The following is a 21,887-nucleotide window of genomic DNA, read 5'->3' as shown; positions in this document are numbered from 1 at the left end:
TCAAAATGGCTGCTGACCCATGACAGACGTAAAGCCGCAAATCAAGAATGTTAAATAAATGATCAAACGCCTTTACACAGTAGTGAAAATTATTCCCAGTACTGCAAGACGCAGTCGTTCTATTAGTGTGCTCTATTGTCTTACTAGTATGGACATACAAGTACATGGAGCTGGAACTCAAAGTGAATAAATGGACAAATGGCTTTCCATACATGTAAGCGTCAGTGTGGAGGTCAAGCAGGCATATAACAAAATGTTGGTAGGGGCCATTGTCTGAGCGGAGGTACGAGGAGGAAATATGAGATGGCTGTGTGTGCATGTGTGTGTGTTTGTGCGTATGTATGTCGGGGTCCTGCCAGCTCCCATGAGATCACATGTGACAGAGAACTGCCACCTCCTTATAAATCTGACGCTTTATTGCGCCTCTGTCCCTCCTCCCTCTTGCTCAATTTCGCCCAACCGGGATCCAAATAAATGTTGATTGCCTGGCGTGCGGTATGACCCCGATGTAGTTTTGAAATTTAGCAGGCGAGCGATCACTTCCATGCTCATACTTTAAATTAAATTTTTTCTCTACTTTTCCTGCAGGGGAAATGTGTAACGCAGCCAGACAGTTTTACAGTTTGGAAACCATCCACAAACTAGATAAACCGGGTTGTAATTTCATAAAGAGTGCGGAACAAGAGCCAGGATAATCTCGTCCAATAGGACTTTGCTTGGCTGTTAATGTTGTTTTTGTCTCACATGTTGTATTTCGCAATAAGCATAATATTATGCTAGCATGCATTTTTTAATGGCTTTTTCCAGTATTCAAGCAAGTCTGAATTTCGAGTTGCCTTTGATTCAGTAAAACATTGTGCCACGACATGCCGGTCAGGACTGAGCTCTACTGCAACACATGCAGTGCCACACATGAAGAAGGGAAAGCAGTGCAAATCAAAGCTAATTTCCGTCAGCCCGACTATGGCATTTCAACTTACACATTATTATTGTTATTATTATTAAGCCATGGACCCTTAAAATGTGTCCATGTTGCCTGGATTTTGATGCCCCCAAAAAATAATTTGCCCTAACCTGAGTTTGAAAACTGTTCTTTGAAGCCCTAACGTATTTTCAAACCCTAAATTGAAACGACAAGCCTATTTTAAAGCCTTGATTTGAAAACCTAACCCTAGTCTAAAACCCTAATTTGCAACCCTAACCATAGCACAGTGGATGCCTGGGGGGGGGGGGGGGGGGGTTGTCAGCTGTGGAACCTTTCCCTTCGGCCCCACCCTCTGCACGCACCTGAATTTACATGCCAAAACGCAAAACAGCGACACAAATTGTGCAAGTCTAAACATTTTGTTTGTAAACACAAATTGAAGTCTGTCTTCATCTCACATAGAACAGAAATCGGGACATTTTTCAGGCATTTTATAGAAAAGATGACAGATAAGTGGATTTTATTTTCAATTTCTGCCAAATGAACCCACGTTCGCTCATCCCCGGGACAGTTTCAAGAGCAAGGGAGAGGATACTATATATAATATAGATAAATACTAACATATGCATTTTTGAGCGATTAAAAGGAATTAAAAACAAGTTGACACATGGTGACATGATGTAGCTCACGCCCTTTCGACAAAGCTCGGACGCCTGCTTCAAGTGTACCTCGGAAATCAGTACACTATTGTATTGAGCGTATGATACACTCAATACAAAGCACGATTGTGTATTGGGCGTTGATTTTCAAAATGAATGATAGTTGTGAGTCATGTTAACAGCGTTTTAGTCAGAGTCACTTCATTTTAGCCGATTTCCTGTTCTTGATGCGCTGCGTCCTCGGATAGGATTTTAAAATTCCCAGCTTCCATGAACGCTACACAACTCCCTCCTTCCTTTCCCAGTGTGTTTGCAGGTCCAACAGAACAGAACAGAACAGAACACGACAAGCAACTAGCGACTAGCATGGCGCTCGGTGGACGCGCTCCGACTTGTCTTCGCTCGCCTCTCCTCTTCTTCGTTTAACTTCCAAAACTGCTTCAACCTCAACGTGGACGTGACAGACAACAGATTAAAACCACCGGCAGGCATAATATAACTCGTTTTTCGATTTTTTTAGAGGGGAGGAAGGTGGGGGCACTAGTAGTAGTAGTAGGGGGGAAGCTTGCTAACTATTAACGCTAGCAACTGGCTGATAAAGAAACAAGAGGTATACGAAGAGGTGAGTAAAGTTTTTGTTGGATTGTCTGGGATTTATGTTTAATTCGCCCTTTAGGGATTTCGAGTAGTGTAAAACTTGCCACTAAGTTATCGCCAGATGCCTTAAACTACTTGAATGTAGTTTTACTTTACTAATAGCAATGTTGCCCAAGTCAGTTGCAACGTTTTGAAAAAGGAAAAACGACACATTCAACAAACAAAAAGAGTCTAGTTGCCTCGATTCAACCTTTGCTGATTACCATGACCAGGATGGCTGAGACGCTACACATTCATGAAGAAAAAACATAGTTTTTAGCAAGCATATTGGTCTTTTTAAAAAAATTTTTATTGTTATTGTGATAGTAAGTTAATAAATTATTTGGGAAAGTATGCTATTAGGTTAACAATTTTGGTTTGTTGTTTTATTGCACACGTGGGTGTTATATTACTATGCATTCTTTAAATCAAAATTACTGCTAATTAGGTAGTTTACAAATATCGTTCAAAAACCCCATTTTGTTGAATAATCCGAATTATCTTTATTGGCCAAGAATGTTAAAAACACAAGGAAGTTACTTTTGACACCATTACCAAATATACGTCTATGACATATACAGTACACAAGTTTGCAATATAAAATGTGCAGTATTGCTGATCAAATTAAATTGAATTGTGCACATTTGTTCGCCTAATAGCACAATTGCCCAAGTCATTTAAAACATTTTAGCAAATTAGTAAAAAAAAACACCAATGTACCGCTGTTTTTCTTCCTTTCTGAAAGCGCTCAAATATGACTTGGATAACTATGCTATTAGGCTAACGAAATGATGCAGCAAGCAGAGATAAAACGTATATTGGTACGTTGGACTTTTCCTCCCACCTTGTTGTGTGAAGTACCATACTATTGGCCAGGACGTGCAGTGAACTTGTTCGAGAGATGAGATGCAAGCTGAAATATCCTCTGGTGATGTCACATTGCATTGGGCTTACTACAGTACAGTAGTTAGTTCCAACATCCCAGCATGACGCAGCCAATCAAGTCATATGGCTGCATGTGGCTGAATTAATAGGCAACAATAGAGTAATACCAGAAAAAGACATTTCTGTCTTAATTTGATTAACCCCGTTTTTACCTTATCTAATTTTTATCACAAATCCCTTGCGTTTGACCAGGGCTGTGTAGACTTTATGGAAGCACTTTATTTTATTTTATTTTTTTAAATGTCACGACATAAATTATTTGTGTACCCGCATGCTAGGGCTCACGGACCCTCCAGGGGTCAGTACCGTAGTTTGAGAACCAGTGCTTAACAATGTATGGCAGATGAATTCATCCATTAGTTTAGTACATATCTTGTTTACATAGAAAGATTTACTTCTTCCAAAGGCGGCGTGTCCCATCCCTGTGTAATTGTGTCACAATTCTGCCATCAGAGAACAAGCGGGATCAGAGGTCGCAGGTGCTTCTATCCGCTTTGCTGCAAATTAGATTAAATGTGAACTTTAAGCACCTGTGAGTTAGTCCAATCAGGTTATGGTTGAGGTTTTAGGTTCTGTTGTTCGACTCCTGTGGGACTAAAATCTTCTTTGACCAATTCATGCATGAGTAACACAACTTGAGGTGTATTTTTCTGGGACATTATAGTCAAATTATTAATTTTATATATATGTTATGTGTTTTATTTGTTTCTATAGTGTCATGAAAAACTGAAGTGAAAACGCCACAGATTTTTTTGCATTATTGTTGTAATCTGATTTATGACTTTATGATTTATTGATTTAACACGTTTACGCCACACTTGTTTGGCAGAAATTTGTGAAGTTGTAGTGAATGCTGAACAGACTGCAAGTAGAAGTGTTGTTGACGAAGTTAACAACTCTAATTGAAGTAGATGGGGGGGAGGGGAATGCTGTTTTGCATTTTAATTCATGTTCATTTGCCTTTATTTTAGTGTAAACCTAACCTATAAGACCAAAACCTTTTATGTATGATGAATCTGATATTGTGTGTTAGATTACAGATTAATTTATAGTTTGTGTTTGTAAAAAAAAAAAAACTGGGAAAAACTGTATATTAAATCACAACTGCAAAATTGAGTGGATAAAAATCTCAATTAGCGTAGATGATTTTTCAAAATCATTCAGCACTAGTATGTAGTCGAGTGTTTTTGCATCAATATACTTCAGCCGTATATGATTGTTCTGCATACATCCTGTGACCTGGTTCTCGGTACTGTTGATTAACCCATTAAGGCCTAAAGCGCCTTTTCAACAGCTCCCCAAAACCGCCGGTCGCCTTTTGGAATTACCCTTGAAAACCTGAAGTTCTCCAAGGAATTCAACACTTACAAAATGATTAATATCCCAGCCCCTGTAATAGACAGAAACATAATTCCAAAAGAATTAAAGAGCTTAGACACGTGGCTTTCACACAGGCAGAATTTATTATTATTTACTGTTTCAATCGAAGATGTATAAATAACGTGCCAGTGCAAGAGAAGCACTATTTTAATTTAAAAAAAAAGTCGAGTGGTAATTCCTCTATTCTCGACTGGTTCCACTGGTCGTGCGCTTCGTCTATATATCACTGCTGTTACTTAGTCCCGGCGATCGACGGCGTCCGCCATTAGCCTACCCACGGCTCGAACAAATTCCACGACATCCTCCGCGGTCTCGCGATATCGTCACGTGTATATTCTGATGCATTAAGTTGGCTAAGAGACGGAGAATTGGATTAAAAAAGGACAGTGACGTGTCCGCTCTCCCGGTTTGAAAGGTAGAAAGACGCACCAGCGCTCGCTCTAGTGGTAGAAACACGATTATGCACTCCTGGGCTTAATGGGTTGATCTGCACGCATTGACCCTCTTTTGCAGCTCATGCACAAGCCATGGCCGTAACCGAGGGATGGGTGTGACGTGACACGAGTGGAGTGAGCGTCATGTTTATCTGCTGAAACGACCGAGGCCAAGTACTCGCAACCATGGACGAGTCGGTGCTGTTGGACCTGCTGGAGTGCCCCGTGTGCTTGGAGCGCCTGGATGCGTCGGCCAAGGTTCTGCCCTGTCAGCACACCTTCTGCCGACGCTGCCTGCAGGGCATCGTGGGCTCCCGTGGCGAGCTGCGCTGCCCGGAGTGCCGCACGCTGGTGGAGTGCGCCGTGGACGAGCTGCCCAGCAACATCCTGCTGGTGCGCCTCCTAGACGGGATCAAGCAGAGGCCGCGCAGGGCTGCGCCCGGGGCCGCCAACGGCACCGCCGGAGCGGTGGCACGGGCGCACGCCGGCGGAACCCGTGGCGACCAGGGCGCACCTGGAGCCCAACCGCAGCGGGCCCAGGCGAAGAGCAATCTTGTTCGGGTGAGTCCTCTCACTCAAGTCTTAAGTAGGGCCTGGCCGATTTTAGCTTTTTTTTCCTCTGTTGTAAAGTTAAACAAATGCTAAAGGCCTAAGTATTTTTTACGATAATCAATGAATTCATATTTTTGTTATTTTATTCATTATTTAGTCTTTAATTAATTGGCAGATTCATCGATTATCAGAATTTTATTATGTCAAATATCGGAATCGGCAAAAATCTACAGCTGGTTGGGCCCTAGTATTTACATTATGGTTGGAATCACAATTCACAATTTGATGTGAATGAAATTTAATAGATCAAAAGTACATGCGCCATCGGTACTCAGTATTAGTGAAAACACAAATGAATACTTGTCGCGGTATCGGTTCGAGAAAAGTGGTATTGAACATCTCTAGTTGTAAGATGGCATTCATGCAAAAAAGATAGCTCTCCTTGCCCACATGTGTGGGCATTGCAGTACTTTCATTGCAATACTTTGCACTCCTGCTGTCTGTCAATCATAAATCTAAAAGCCCTGCTGTTGCATTTGTGATTGGATGAGCGAGCGAGACGGCGCCGATATCTGAACCCTAACCGCAGAACTGTGAGGCAGAAGCGCAAACCACGTCCCACCGGTCTGCCCCGAGCTGAAACAATACAGCGCAAATCTGCGAGGATTAAAAGCGGCACATTGCATTACCGCCGCTAATCTTCGCCGCGGATTAACTGCGATCAGAGTGAAATGGAAAGCAGCCGGTTGACTAACGGACGTCATTGAGATCAGTTAATAATTTAACACTAGAGGTTTACTGCTTTCTGAACCAGCCGACAGTTTTTCGAGAATGAGATTTTTTTCCACGATCACACTTTTTATTTCCTCCTGTTGGTCTTGAGCACTTGAGGTGCTTTCAACGCTGCCGTTTGTCAAAGTACCTCAGCGATTCGGGGTGGGGCCCGAAAGGCGCTCGGGTTATCTCCACTTGTAAAGTTCACTTGGTGAAACTGAAACATTCTTGGAGCTTGTGTGCAGAGTTACTCAATCAGATGAGAGATGATCTTTTTTTCCTTCTTCACCTAAATCAGCAAAATAATATTTGATTTGAAGAGGTCTCACAAGATATTTTGGTCTTGAGTTTTGCCAGTGTCCCGCGAGATATGCAAAAGTCTCTCAAGACATGTCGACACCTTGCAAGGTACTTAAGACTTTTTGGGGGGTATTGTGAGATTTGCTAGCGTCTCACGAGATTTGCTCAAGTCTCGTGAAAAAATTTTCTGTGGTTGTCATGCCTAACAGAGGTTTGCTTTCACAAAGCATCCAACGTTGCTTTCAGAATTTGGAAAGCTGGCATTTGTTGTTTACTTTAAAGAGGACATATCGGAAAAGTGTGTCATCGGTCTCATTTGTCACCCCATTGTGGAAATAAAGTGAAATTGTGTACATTTGATCGTTTCTTCACCGCAGCTAAATCATGCCAGAGATGGTTGGGAACCATACTCTAGATTTTTGGTACCCACTCAAGTTCTATTAGCTGCCCCAAAAAGAGCAGGGGGAAAGGATTTAACAAATGATATGATAACATCCTAGTCTTGGTGGCAGTTTTAACTTCACTTTGGTAAAAACTTGGTGTTTTGGAGACAAAAAGTAGGTTGATTTTACAAACATTGTCGCCAAGAAACCAAATGTGTTTAATGAGATTTTTCTCATACCCTTCATCTATTTAAATACCATTCATTAAAGCGGTAGTTAAACTGCCCCCGGGGAACGTTTGTACATTTACGAGTACATTTATGTGTCATAACTTGTTTACCATGTGAATCAACTGATATCATATGTTAACATCTGAATCCGCTAATGACTCCAGTTGTAAACCTCCGTGAGATCCCCCAAAAAAGAAAAAAAGGCAAAATATTTAAAGGGCCCCTTGTTGTGAGCAGCTCTGACCTGCACAAAAAAATGGGAGGATAAGGTTGATGAAAAGATGTCAAGGCCCTGTGTAAAATCATCAGAATGTCAACAGGCTGATAATGGATCGCCCCGGCCCGAGATCAGAGGCCCTCCTGTAAATTGCTACTGGGCGACCCGCCTTGCTAGCTACAGTATCGCTCTATTCATTCGTGCTCCTTTCAAAGCTTGTTTGGGCTTTTGGGAATTTCCCTTGGCTCTGTAAAGCCCGGTCTCAGTGGACCTCTCTTACGCTTTCAGGGTGTGTTGACATTTGACACGTTTTGGTCCGGTTCAAACAAACTGTGGTGCGATTTGTCGGATTATGTGGTTTGCTTGATGAATTGTAAATGCGATCGTCCAGCTTTCCATACAAACACAACAAGCTAACTCATAAACAGCAATATTGTTTTTAGGGGGAGTTTGAGTTGTGTCGTACAGTACAGTTACAGGGAAATTATCCTGTGCCAGCATGACAGTATAATATGCAGTATTGTACAGTTGAAAATTAATTCGTTTACTAGTTTATTTTATTCAAACCTGTATTTATTCAGGTCATTGAGCAATCAAGAACAGATTCTCATTTGCAATGGAGGCAGTAAGGCTGCTTGCTGGTGCGATATGCTGCGATTTACGTATGATCCGATTTTCGAGTAATTGTGACTACTATCGGTGACTAGTCGACTAGCAAAATAGTCGTTTCGGGCAGCCCTGCCTGGCAGCAGACTAGAGGGTAAAGCAAAGCCATATAAATACAAATACATAGAAAACACATAACATTCCATAATACATTACATTACTTTCTAAGCGCATGATGTACACTATCCTTCACTAAATTATTACTATTCTCAGGGAAAAGTATTATATGGGTCATTTTAGATGGGATAATTTGGGACCCTTGGAATGGAAACCCAATAAAATAAAAAATACAAACTGAACCAAACCATACTGCTACAAATGAGGCCATTTGTTGAACTACTGCCTTTCAACACAAGTGTTTTCTCTATTAGTGACCAAATGTGTCTTGTGAAATGTACCATTTTAACTTTTTCTCTAGCAATAACAAAATGATGACTAAAAATTGCCATGTTTTAACCTGCAGCAATGCTCCACCTTAATGTGTGTGCTTCTGCAGATGTTTCCTATTGTCCTTGATTTGGCAGGTCTTCACGTCTTCCCTTGTGAAAATCGTTTCTTCTGCGTCTGCTCGGCCGACGCCAGGCGTTCCGCTAATGACAGACAAAAGCCTGGCTACGCAGGTGTAAAGTCTTCACAACATGAAAGGCCCTGGATCAAAGCCCATGCCGATTGGCCACTCTGATCCCCCGTACCCCACCACCCCACGGGCCAGTGCTGCATGGGGTCTTGAGCGCTTCACTAACCCCGCTCGACACCCTTAGCTTCACTTCTTCATTGTTGGATGGCCAGAAATGTGCGCCTGGAAGCAGCTCTTTTTGGATGTCCGGCCCCACCTCCAATTTTTGTATGGCCGGGAGGGCCGAGAGCTGCCTGACAGATGCACAACAGGGTTTTGTCTCGGGCCCCCTTCTGATCTTACTGCTTAGCCGACACCAGTGGAATAACCGGTAACAGAAGCCGATGGGTGTGTTAAGTAATGGCGTCGTGACCAAAAGGGACACATGTTTAGTGCAAAGTCAGCTCTGCGGCCCCACTCCTCTTAACACCATCTCCGGGGCCGCGCCAGTTGTTTGACACTCTTTTCTGGCATTTGCTTTGACTTAGTGTGTGTGTGTGTGGGGGGGGGGTGAGTGTGTGGTCTGCTGGAACCCTTCAGTTTGATGACTCACATCCCACGGTGCTCGGTAACATGGATGTTTTGACTTCCCCATGCCCTCATTTGCCTCATATAACCATGCTTTTTTTTTTTTTTTTTTTTTTGCCAACGTGAATTGAGAACAGGCGGCGCGGGTCAAGCAATGCAAAAAAGCTGTTGGGTGCTGTCTGGGAGTCCGAGATTCGAGTTCAAGAGTCATTGTAGTCATGGGTTGGAGCCAAAGAGCAACAGGGGGTGGGGGTTTAACGTGGGAGATTTGAGTGGATGTCTTCACTCATCATTATGGTCGACTGGTGAGTTAAGGCTTTACTCGCGTAGTGGAAACAACCGTTTGCCGCTTGGATTTACAAATGTGACCACAAAGAGTTCCTCATTGCCACTGGCTGAATATTATGGAAAATGCTAACGACTTTGCCTCAATTAAAGGCGGTACAGATCAAGCTAGAACTAATATGGGAAGATCCTTGCTACATCGTAAGCATTGTTTTTAACATTTTGAGTCGACAGACAGCGGAAACTTCTTGATTTATTTTGAGAGTCGGCTACAGTTGAATGCGCACGCTCCTGATGTCGACAGGACTTAAGTGAAACAACCACAGCGCAAACATACAGCGTGTCTGACAGTCGGTCTTCAATCATAAACTTTGACAGTCTTGAGTTGGAATCTTAAAATTAACACATAAAAGCAGGGTACGGTCATAGTAATGATAATAATAGGGTCAAAATGTGATCATTTCCACTTCTGATTAAAATGAGCAAAAGCGATTGTTGGATGTTTCTAAAAGATTATCCTGAGCGATGATCGTGCGGTGTTGGATGTTTTGAGAGTGATTGTTTTTTTCCCTCCGGTTGAAAAACTATCAACATAGACAATCATACATTTTGGTAGTTCCGATGGCAAATCCTTGTGTGTGCCGAACCACTCACTTCAGGTTTGAAGAAGGCGGCTCGTGATTATTGGAAATAATCGTTTGGTGCGTGGTGTGCTGTGTTGTGTGCTGCTGTGTATCTCAAGTTGGTGCTATGCGATATGGCCTGAATTTGATATCACAATATATATATTTTTTTACGCAATGTCGATAGTTGATATGACTCTATCTACCGTATTGGTTTATAAATGTCTAAAATTAAACCGAACAAAATGTATTTGCTTATTACAAAGCAGAAATTTTATTGAACACTTCTAAACGGATTCAGAGTCGTTTGTCCTTGACAGAGTGGCAAAGTGTCCTCCATAAATCCCCAACCCGAGGCTGATCGTGATCATGGGTGTTCCGGCTGCAGACGTTCACTGCATTGTCCGCAGCTGCTCGAGATGTTCTGTTCCGTCAAAGTGATGGATGACCTTCTTGTGTTTCCATCATCGTTAAAACCCCCCAAAAAGTTGACATGACCTGTGGCAGAGGGATGTTGTTACTTTTCCACAGCGTTCTTGACGCGATTCACGTGGAGCCTCTTAATTCATTTGTTGCTTTACCGTTGCTGCTGGTCTTCGTTTGTTGGTTGGAAACAGGAAAATATGTTGTCTGCGGGACGTCATCAGACCTCTGTGTCGTGTAATGGAAGCCTTTAACAAACAGTTTGTTTTTCTTTTTAAAGGCCTTTCATACGCACATCAAACAAACGGGACACCGGACGGTGGATTTTGTTTCCCTGTTATTTTTTGTCATTCAGTCGTTGATTTATACCCCGGGCAAAAAAGAATGTTTGTGTTTTTCTTATGCAGAGGTTCTCATTAAAATTCCTGCACGCCTCCCTCATCTGAGGTCGATGAGTCACGCCGGCCCGCTTTGATGACGTCACGCTGTGTTTCGAAGCCTCTCCTCGTGGCCGGCTGGCTGACCTCCGCCTGTGTGACACAAGCCGGTCATTACGCCGTCACACTGCGCCACAAAGCTGGCAAGCGCGCCATGAAAGCTTTCCATCGCTGGGATGTTTTCCCGAAACGCTTTTGGTCTGCCATTCCTGATCACACGTACCCCTTGTTTCTCCTGGAGGCCCCTAAATTGCGAAATCTCCCCAATGTTACACTCATGAATGTTTACACGCACTGTTTAGTGAAGCTGGAGAGTGAAACACGTGGATGCTAAAGGTAGCAACAGAGCTAATCCAACGTGACATGCCAGTTTGAGCAGCGTGAGTATTTGTTCGTAAAACTTCACTCCTCGGAGCCTTCAAACTGCGGTGGCGGTGCGTCTTCGAAGGCCGAGGATAAATAGTCATTGAGTTTTTAAACTCGTGAGAGATTTCATTCATGGCTGCATTGACCTTGCTGCATATTGAGCCATGGGCAAAGCAAAAAAAAAAAGTCTAGTAAGAAGAAAAATGACACCTGTTATCTTGCAGTCTGCCTCTGAGTCAAACCTTATTGGATCTAATCAGCCAGAGTCCTATTTATACCCAGCAATAGCATGATTTCGAACAATGTTATTCAGATCACTATAAGAAATTAATTTCGATGTCATTTCAGTCGTACCAAGGTGTTTACAACCATCTTGACAATCATGTTTCAGTCGTACAAACCCAGTGATTCAATTTATTTCCTAATGTTAATGTACTGACTGACAAAATCTGTACCTCCCCGACCAAGGGCCTCCCTCCCTGCTGTCTAAATCCAGCCTGGAGCGACCTTAAAGGTCTAATGAGATTAGGGAGTTATTGGGGAGTTGGTTTGCATTGCTTCTCTTTATGCTCTGGCTGCTGACTCAAAATATTTGTTGCTGTCAGCCAGAATCCGTGCATCGTCAAAATGACTATTTTTCAGGACACCAGCATTCACAAAAGCAAACGACTGTGGTAAAATTATATTCCCAAACTGTTTCTCAAACGTCTTACAGACATTAGTGGTGCACTAAATGAAACAATGAGCTGACAAAGTAGTGTACAGTAATTGTCAGAAATGAATCTGTTCGAAACTTACCTTCGTGGCTGACCGTTTCTTTCTGCACCAAAGCATTACAGCGATACATTTGAACAAAACAGGCGCAAATGGATCTAAAAATCTAAACGTTACATTGAAAAATCACCCTAACTGGAAAAAAGCTGTTTTGCAAAAAAAAAAAAAAAAAAGTATGGGGACTTGCAAGTATGTCACATTCAAAATAATAACAATGGAATAGAGGGATGGTCTTGGTATGATGTAAGGCTAGTTATGTAGCTCATGTAGCTTTCGCCGGCCCGCCTATGCAACTTGTATCGGAAACACAAGCCAGATCAGGGTTTACGATTACAAACTCTGCCATGGTGACCTGAAGTGAACTTTCCCCATTGCATACTGTACAGTACCTGTTACCAGTCATCCTTTTTACAGGGTAAAATTGGATTGTAGCGTTGGTGATCATAATGTATTCAAACATACATGTAGTCATGTGATTGAATTGTTTTGCATTTGGGAATAACTCTGTAAATAAATGCACAGATGTTGTAGATAACCTGTGAACACGATACTCTTAAGTTGGCCGTCCATCATATACAGCCGAGCTCATTCGTCATCGCTTTAAATCCCGTCGGTGTTTTTGGAAAACATGCGACGAGTGAGTGAGCGGGCAAGCGGCTGCTTATCCTGCGGGTAATTACCATCCTCGCCGTGTCAGGGTTTACGTAATTCCCAAGGAGAGGTTCAAAAGAGCAAATCATGTGATTCCACCCTGGTGGAGGGTAACACTACTCCCCCCGGTGTGGACTTTGTGGTTCCCTTTTGTCTTTTTTGTGTCCCTTTCAAGACTGGCCAGCCCAAACACAACTAGGAAGGACTTGACTTGTTTTGTTCTGTCTCATCTTAACCTCTTTTTCCCAGACAGGGAGGGATGTTGTGCGTTAGCGTGAGCGTCTCTGAGGAATTCCGTGAGTAGTTGCAGGTCATCGCCCCCCCCCCCCCCCCCCCCACCCCCTTCCCTCGTTCCCCCCACCCCCATAAACGTGTCTACTCTTGTCCTGCACATCCGTCTTCTGTAGAACTACAAGCTGGTGATTATTTGTATTGTGCTTGCATTGTGTTTCGTAAAAAGAAGCTACGACGCCCTTTGCCTGATGAGTAAACGCCATTTGTAAAGATACGAGGGGTCTTTCATTGAGTCTCGATAAGCTACGCTCTCGTGTAGACAAGCCAGCGTGCGGGGACATGCATCTGCACCTGAAAGCCTTTGGGCAGAGTCTTTTTTTTTTTTTTTTTTTTGGTCTCCTCGCAAGGCTATTCATATGAAGTACGAACTCTTTGAGCGTCATTTTCCCGCACGTCTCTGCTCGTGATGGTGACTTTTAACAAGGATGTTCTTAGCGTTGTAACAAGCAGTGGTTTAACTCTGGGTGGTCCAGCGACCAAACATATTTACTAATGGCCTATGACGAACCGCCACCCCCACCCCAGTTACATTCCCCCCCTCCCCCGTTTCCCTTAGTCTCATCTCTTGCAAGTCTGTCAGCATGACTTTAGTAATGGGAGCAGTCATTAGCCCACTCACCACATTCCTATCGCACCTGTAGGCCTCCACAAAATAGTTTTAAGCATGAGTGTCATCCAGTAGAAGAGGGGAAATACTTAAGAAAGTTGTCACTTCTACCCAAGAAGCTATGGTTGTATTCCCCTAGAAGGATTGACCTTTTTTTTTTTCAGTTGGTGATAGAGTAAATAACCCCCTAAAAATGTTTATATTTGCCGATATTAACAGTTTTAACCGTAAACATACCATAAATATTTTGTCAGCTGCTGGACACCTTATCTTTTCATTGTGTGGCTGCCCTATTCCCAAAGAGCCCTTATAGTACCTACTCGGCCTATGAGGATCACTTTGACCTATCACCCTTTGGTTGTGATTGGTGGAGCAGCAGTGATCAACCACGGGCTGTTTGGCTGCTGGCATGTTAAGTGTTTTCTTCCCGTCCCCGGGGCCAAATAATGATTTGTCCAGAGATTCGTTTTCAGTTGTTTGACCTGCGACCCCTGCGGCTATTACTGACTCTGGATGTATCTTCGATACGGTGCTGCCGACTGCCTCTGGCTCACCTTGAGTGATGTGCCCTTTCAAACCTCCTATAAAAAGTGAAACTTTGAAAATTCAGCTCCCAAAGCTAGTTTCCAATAGCGACATTAAAATTGGTGAGCTGGTCTATCATGAGTAGAGCAACAAAAAAAAAAGTCTCAAGAAGGCACTTTTGCTACATGAAATTTGGTTGGCATTTCTAACTCCAGTAGACCTCCAGAAACGGTCTCAAGAACCCAGGACGCAGGAAATCTGGCATTTTGGTTTCAGGCAGTAATTTTAGGGTCAGTTAGTCCTCATAGGACTAACGAGATTTTTTTCCAATTACAAAAAAGTTGACTGTTTTTGTTGTTCTGTGTTTATCCTGAGTGGCGTCTGTTTTATGTTGATCCTCGGAGTAAGAAACTTGCGCGCTATAATTAAAAGCACTAAAGCATCATTTTGTCTATGTTAAATGTATCATCCTATGGACTGTTTTTTATTTTCAAACGAATCGTGACTGCCAGTAGATGAGATGAGAGTCTGCTTTCAGCTGGTTCTTTGTCACCGACACGGTGTGATTAATTATGGAGAACTCGAGGAGGGCGACAGCGCGGACAAGAGTGGCAGTCGAGGTGTTTAAGGCTCTCAGCCATTATTGCTCCTTCTGCTCAAACGCCCCGCCACAACTAGAGGATTACACTCCTGTTGTTTGCGTCCCACCCCAAACACGTCTGATTATCTGGAAGTGCACTTTGAGCCCATTTGTGTCACACAAACACAAATCCAGACCCGGGCCAACCAAATGGCCGTAATGTTTGTTTTAATGAGTCACAGGCCAGGATGTGCAGAAACACAGGTGTGTATTCCTTGCAGCGTGTTTTCATCTTCTCCATGGCATCTTATTAGTACGAAGGCTTAAGGAAGCCAAAAACTGCTTCAATTTACTGAACCATTGTGGATCCGGTAACCGTAGCAACTGTAATTTCTTTTTGTCACTCCAATCTGAGTCAGTTGGCAGAACTATCGGCTGTGTGTCTCATTTTAGGGGTACCTGTCCTTTCTTTAGGAAATGGAGGTACGAGCCTGCACTGGAACTAGATGAAGATATAATATAAACCGCTCACTTCTGTGATGACACGCGAGACCCGAACATACCTCATGGGATCTCGATTCAAGGAATGTCAAATCATTCACTGTGGGTTTTCCTTTGGTTTTAGCATTTAGCCCAACAGAGAAGCGTTTAGATCATAAGAGAGGAGCACAACTCTAGCATCGCCATAGTAGGTAGGTAAAGAGGGACCTCGATGGACCTCGACATAGTTCTTTTACTAGTTTTGTCATGTCAATATTTTTTGAGGTGACGTAACATGATAATGTATATAATTTTGAACGAGCCGCAGTCTATCACTAACCTATGCCAGCGCTAAGGCTGGACGATTATAGAAGAAAGAAAAAAAAAAAAAACAATTATTTTGATTGAAAATGAAATCACGATTTATAAAAAAGAATGTTGATTGATTTCAAAATTGAGTTGTTCAACGACCAAAACTCAGCAAGTCAGAACTACATCGTACCCTTATGCCTGTTTTAAAGTCTTCCTTTTACCAATGCTTAATGTCTTTTGAGTAAAGTGCTTCACATTAGACCTTTGTCATTAAAGAGACATTTTATTTTTTGTCACAATTTAAAAAGAAAAAGTCCCATGTCACTGAATATGTCTGTGATATGCGATTGTCAAAATACCCCAAGGAGCAGTAATTACAGCACACTGTTTCTTTCTAGCGTCGCTGTAATTAGCCTATTTTGAGGGGGCGCTCATAAAAATGAGCCACTGCTCAAGGCATTGCGAGCTGCTACTTGTTCTAAAGCAGCCCAGAAAGCCTCACAAAGACAAAGTCAAACCATCACTTGAATTTTCACTTGTCAATGCATCACTTCATCAGAGTACACTTGTCATTACTTCCCGCTCGACGTCTAGTCAAACCTGACAAGATCCTCTGTATAACCTTGGCAGAAGAACCATAATCCTGCGACGTCTCCCTCAGTATGTCCGACTGTGAACTTGAAGGCGAGCTAGCGGCTCCATGTTACATCTGGGCTCAGTCCAGGCCGGAATGAACAAACACACTCGCGCTTTTGTTTACAAAAGTGAAAAAAAATGGTCGGTGCCTTCTGGCGGCAGTGTTTGTGCCTAGGACCCTTGCCAATTCTGTGTCAATATCCTTTCTTTGTTTGCCCTCGCGAAGGGTGTACAAATACTAGCCGACGCAAGCAAAGTTCTTCACTCAGAGTAACATTGGGCCAGTTGGAAGTGACAGGTATGTAGGTCAAGAAATAGACCATAACTGGAAAGCAACATAGCGAACCTATAGACTCCTCTTCCTTGACTTCCGCCGCGCTGATGGAAGTTGGTCCGAGCGGGGCAGGTGGCTCCCGCTGAATGACTCGGAGGAACAAAAGATCCGACAGTGCTCGCTTTCAGCCGCTTTTAAGTGAGGAAACGCTTAGTATTCAGCTGGTATTGACTGCCCGCTCCGTTCACTGATACTGTGACATTTGGGGACCAAAGCCGTCTGTAGCTTGGATACAAGTTCACTTCTTATGTGCAACTCGTCTCTTGGTACTAATCCACCAAATTAAACCTGATCTGATCGGGACCTGTTATAATGGCCCCTTTTTAAGATCCAAGGTTTCAACAATCTACCAGGTCATCATGCCCATTACCACCCAAGTTCAACAGTTTGGTGCTGTTTGATAAGGGCATTCTGGCGTGTATCGTATGCCAAAAATCACGCCTTGGCACATGACTTGGTTTTCATGTCATGATTCAGTGGAGTAGATTCAGGAGATTCAGTGGTTTAAAATGAATGCAGTAACAAATTTGTACAAAAAATACATGTAATCATATATCTTAATTATGTATTTTTTTTAATGAAAGTGAAACATCAATAGTTTGTCTTCTTTTTAGTATAGTCAAACCTCATGATTCGCCTTCCATTTAGGAAAGTGCAGCATCAAGAGTTTATTTTTTTCGGGAATGTGCAACATCAGTAGTTTTTCTTTTCTGGAATGATCAACATCAATAGTTTGTCTTCTGTTTAGGAAAATGCAACATTAATCGTCTTCTTTTCAACAAAGTACAACATGAATAGTTTTTCTTTTTAGTGAAGTGCAACATCAATGGTTTGTCTTTTTTGGAAAGTGCCCAAGCCTTATCAAATTCTATTATTTGTGTCTAATTTATTAAAAATATCTTATATCATTCAAATGTACTCTTTGTTCATTTTGACTAAATGCACATTATAAAACTGCCAAAACATTTCGTGCTGAGTGTCTGCAACGGAATACTGACACGGCTTTAGGATGGCACGCCATGCTGTCTCATCTTTGCCGGCAGCATTGTAGCTTGCCGACTTCCTCTGCTGCTGTGTGTACTCTAGACACCAGCGGGCCCCTGCGAAGCCGGCCGTTAAAGCCCACTGTATGAACTGGCACGCAGTGAAAGACTTCTGTTCTCTTGGCCTTAAGTCAGACAAGCAGAGTGGGTGATCCACCAGCCCACCCAGAACAGGCTTTGCCTCCCCCAGACGAGGGGCCGGCCAGGTAAACCATCCCACTCGGGCTTAGACAAAACGCTGCACATCTCAGGAATACACCCTCATGAGAACCGCATGTGTGTGTGACAGCCCGGAAAGCCATATTAGCTTCCTGCTAAAACACTTTCCTTTTGTAGGCTAATCTATAGCTTACTCGCCGTACTAGGGGGGGCACCCATGTCTCGCCAGAAGAATGTTTTTATCGAACTCGTGGCTTTCACCTTTCTCTTTATAGACACACAATCTCTATGTAATTTTTCCTTTTACGCATGGCAACCTTATAGGGCCAGGTAGCCAACACCAGTTACGGATGGCTTAGATCATCGACCCGCTTCCAGGTTCTCAGGAGCCTCCCTGAACTTCAGCTCCAGGTCAGGACCTGGCAGTAAAACTGAAGAGGGCTGGGTTCAGCGGGCGGTTGGCGCGGCCATGCGTTGTGCAACTGGCAGGGTGAACGACTGTACATTGCCTGTTTCAAATGCAAGGTTCGAGTTGCATCTCTTGAACATGAGCCTGGTACAGGAGTTTCCATTTCAGCGCTTGTTGAAAACTTCCCGTTCTCATCGTGTGATCCATCTGGCTTCCAGACTGCGCCTTTTCGAGTGAGCGCTTTTGTGCCCGCGGTAGACGCCGAGCCTCATTTGCCGTGTTGTGAGCAGCAACAAACAAGCGCGGGGGAGTTGTTGCAAAGTAATGTACTCGGCGAAGCTTGAATGGGTTATTGCAACTTCCCCCCAGTAGATGAATTATTCCCACAACGCCAAAGCTGAGCTGGGCTTTTTATGCTTTCGACTTGTTTGCTTCTACTGCACAAAAGAATGAATACAGTGGACCAACCTCAAAGTGCGAGTTGTCTATTAGGGGTTAGGTGTTTATTATTGGTATTAAAGGAGACAAATTACAGTGGTACCCCGATTTAGGACTTTTTTCCTGTTGAATTTCTGCTTTACGGCATTGCAAAGATTGCTAAAAAGTGGCAAATGTTCTTGAATATTTATGCTGATGCTCAGAACATAATACACGAGTAAATAAACATGCAGTTGAACTAGAGAGATTGCTCCAACAAATCATATAATTTCATCTAACGAAAGTCTGCTATCTTAATGCTAACATACTGTATAATGCAAAATGCTGTAGACGCGCTAACGGAAATTAGCATAGCCTCTTTTTCTTGCTCTTAATTATGCTGCATCTCTTCCAGTAAAGCCTCGTGCTGGCCATACAAGTTGCTGAGTGACTTGACTTCTTGACAATCATAAACATACACTAACCCACCAAACAGTTTCCATGGAAACAAGAGGTACGGATACATGGCGAGGCAGACAATGTGCCTTGAGATTACGCCGTGACAAGGACTTTTCATCTGGCCACATTGTCACATTCTCTATTTTTAGTGTAATTGTCATTTTTACTTTGACTTTTTGGCCCCTGCTGTGGTTGTATCATCACACCTCAAACTCTTCTTCCCAGGCTTTTCTTTCTATTTGCATAAACCTGACACCGCCTCCCTTTGTCCGCCCGCGTGCTTCCATCCGGGGCCCAGTTCCTGCGTTTTACACAAAGAAGCCCTCAGGACGCGAAGGCAGAATGGCAGGGCGCTGAAAGGAGCCCCGCTGTACAATGGTCATTAAAAAAAAAAAAAAAAAAAACGCCATTAGGAATCAATTTCATGCGGCGCTAATGGAGTCAAGATGGCCTCTTGCCCCTCGGAATCTCCCTTCCTCCCTGTCTCGCATCCGCGGTGGGCGGCTGGGATTGTTGGGCGGCAAATGACCTGCTAATGAACAACAAATGTCCCGACAAATGACCACCTGGCCGACGACTGCGCCAGATATGCTGGCTAACGCTTGGGCTAGCGCTTGTCATATCCTCATGCAGTCCCTCAGTGGGCGCCACCTGCAGAGTTTTGGGAGGTATCCATGTGGGAGTGTGGACATGTCTGGCGTTTACACGAGGGACGGGGTGGGGGTAAAGATTTCTGTCTACTTTGGCCAGACTTTAACTGCTGACGGGGCAAACGTCCCTATAAAAATATCGTGGCTGCGTGGGCAGTAGAACACATCACTTCATGGCAATCTAGTGACTTGGAAGAGAGCCGCTAAATCCCTTTTGCACACTCTTGTAATTGCATTATCCGCGATAGAGAAGTGATTGTAGACAGCAGCTGATCAGTGTCAAGTCCGCTCACAAAGTGTTTTGGTCAGACCAGACGAGCCTTTGATTATTATATATCTGTTTGTGATTCCATGCGGGTGACTTGTAAACCAAATGTGTATTTTTAAAGCCCACGTTCTCCAGCTGACCGGGTGGAAATCGCGGTTATTTTTGGATTCCGCCGCACTTGAAGTCCAGGCCGAACGTTTCCTGCGTCGACAAGCGCAACAAGAATGTCATGCGGTGATGCGCTCTGTCTGTTTAAACACGTGTCAGCGTCAATCATTGTCCCTCGTGCCGGTGGTGTTGCCACTGCTATCCATTCTGTAACATAGTAGCCCACTAGGGAGAGTGGATTCAGTCGTTTGTCCACAGCGTCGATTTTACGGTTTTATTTGGATCACTTGGAAAGTTTGATTGTTACAATACTTGATGTCACCGTGAATCAAAAATGCCGTCCTGTTTCGGGTAATCTGATGAAAATTGATTTTGCATTATGAAACAACTAAATGTGCATGTTGTGTGAGGTGAAGCTATTATTCTTGTCAACTTGAAGCTGCCCCATCCTGATGTTCCACACTTGGTAACTTTGAACGTGCGTGGCTATGAAAGGTGGGTTCTGGCTTGGTGAGTGACGTGGGAGTCAGCCATGCTCCGTGTAAAATGCCAGTTGTGTCTGTTGCCCAGGCGAACCAAACGCTTTGTAATTGAATATTTGTATTGTTTATGTATTATTGTTTACTTCCATGTTGTCACTGCCTGCTTGTGGAGTTAATTCCATGCAGTTTGGGGATCTGCACATGCAGGTTATTTCCTGTTCATATAAATGACAAATGGAATAAGCCACTCGAATCGCGCATGGAAGTAGACACTTAATCAGACTTTGGCACTTGGACCTGCAGTGTAAATCCAGCCTAAAAAGTGCTGTGGTTTTACATCCTGTCCCTCTGTGGGACTGTGGGCCAATGAGCCGAAGCGTGTCAATGGCCAGTGTCCCTGTACTGCGACTGGAACAGATGACATCACCTGGAAAAGTAGAAAAGGAAAAACGTTGGATCTTTACACGTTGAAAGAACCCTCAGTGTTCTTCATGACTTACACTGCATGGACCAAATTATTCTGACATCTCACCATTACACCTACAGGAAGTGAAAATGGAAGATAAGGTGGAATTGGTCCCTCCCTTTTTGCAACACTTGTCATTTGTGATCATTCCTAATTTGGTTGGCTTGAGGTCAGGGTTGACAAGTTCTTCCACACCGCATTCTTCTGAACTCCACAGAAAAGCGTCAGTCAACTTAATTCCAGCTGACTCACCCTGGACTGGTCGCCCGTCAATTAGTTGATGCCATGTTGTTGTGATGTATGAAAAAATAGACAAAGATGAATCATTTCAAATGTTTTTCACAACAATAATGTGACCTATAAACTGTACAACTCAACTGAAAAAATAATCTTATTTCCAGGGGAAGTTGGAATAACTGAGATATGTCTGTGCAATTGAGCACACCCTTCTATAACTAGGGATGTGGCTATGTTCAGAATTAGGCAGCCCCCCCAACACACACACAAAAGTAATTCATGATAAATGAGTGTGGGAAATGGTGTCTCGTGGCCATTGTGGCCAATGGAGCGGACACGTTTGCGATGCAGGAGCTATTATGTAACCGCAGACTCCTTAAACGTTTGCCCCTCTTACAACGGTCACGGATATTTCTTATTTACCGTGTCCTCAGATCCCATCGGCTTTGTGTCATTTGCGCCCACTTCATCATTTGCATTTTTATCAGAGTCATGAGACCCCCCCTCTCCTTCTTCCTTCTCCTCACCACTGTTCCTGCTCCCGGCCGAGGCGAGGCAATCGGCGTGGCCTCGTTGGTTCTGTGCTTCGGTGTGTGTGATTGTGTGCAGCGGGGTAA

The 21,887-nt window shown here is 43.4% G+C and overlaps 1 protein-coding gene across 3 annotated transcripts in view; it reads left to right on the top strand.

Moving 5' to 3' along the window:
- Positions 1-1,910: 1,910 nt before the first annotated feature.
- Positions 1,911-21,887, top strand: part of sh3rf1 (SH3 domain containing ring finger 1) — a 36,654-nt gene continuing 16,677 nt past the window's right edge. For all 3 annotated transcript variants that reach the window (XM_086047964.1, XM_086047965.1, XM_086047963.1), the window contains exons 1-2: positions 1,911-2,206; positions 5,059-5,540. In XM_086047964.1, the coding sequence (XP_085904090.1) occupies positions 5,166-5,540 (375 nt within the window). In that variant the 5' untranslated portion in view covers positions 1,911-2,206; positions 5,059-5,165. The remainder of the gene's footprint in view (positions 2,207-5,058; positions 5,541-21,887) is intronic.

This window comes from Filicampus tigris, chromosome 12 (assembly GCF_054856515.1).
Source record: "Filicampus tigris isolate MCC_2025a chromosome 12, RoL_Ftig_1.0, whole genome shotgun sequence".
Classification (NCBI taxonomy): domain Eukaryota; kingdom Metazoa; phylum Chordata; class Actinopteri; order Syngnathiformes; family Syngnathidae; genus Filicampus; species Filicampus tigris.
This window is presented reverse-complemented; position numbering and strand designations above follow the sequence as displayed.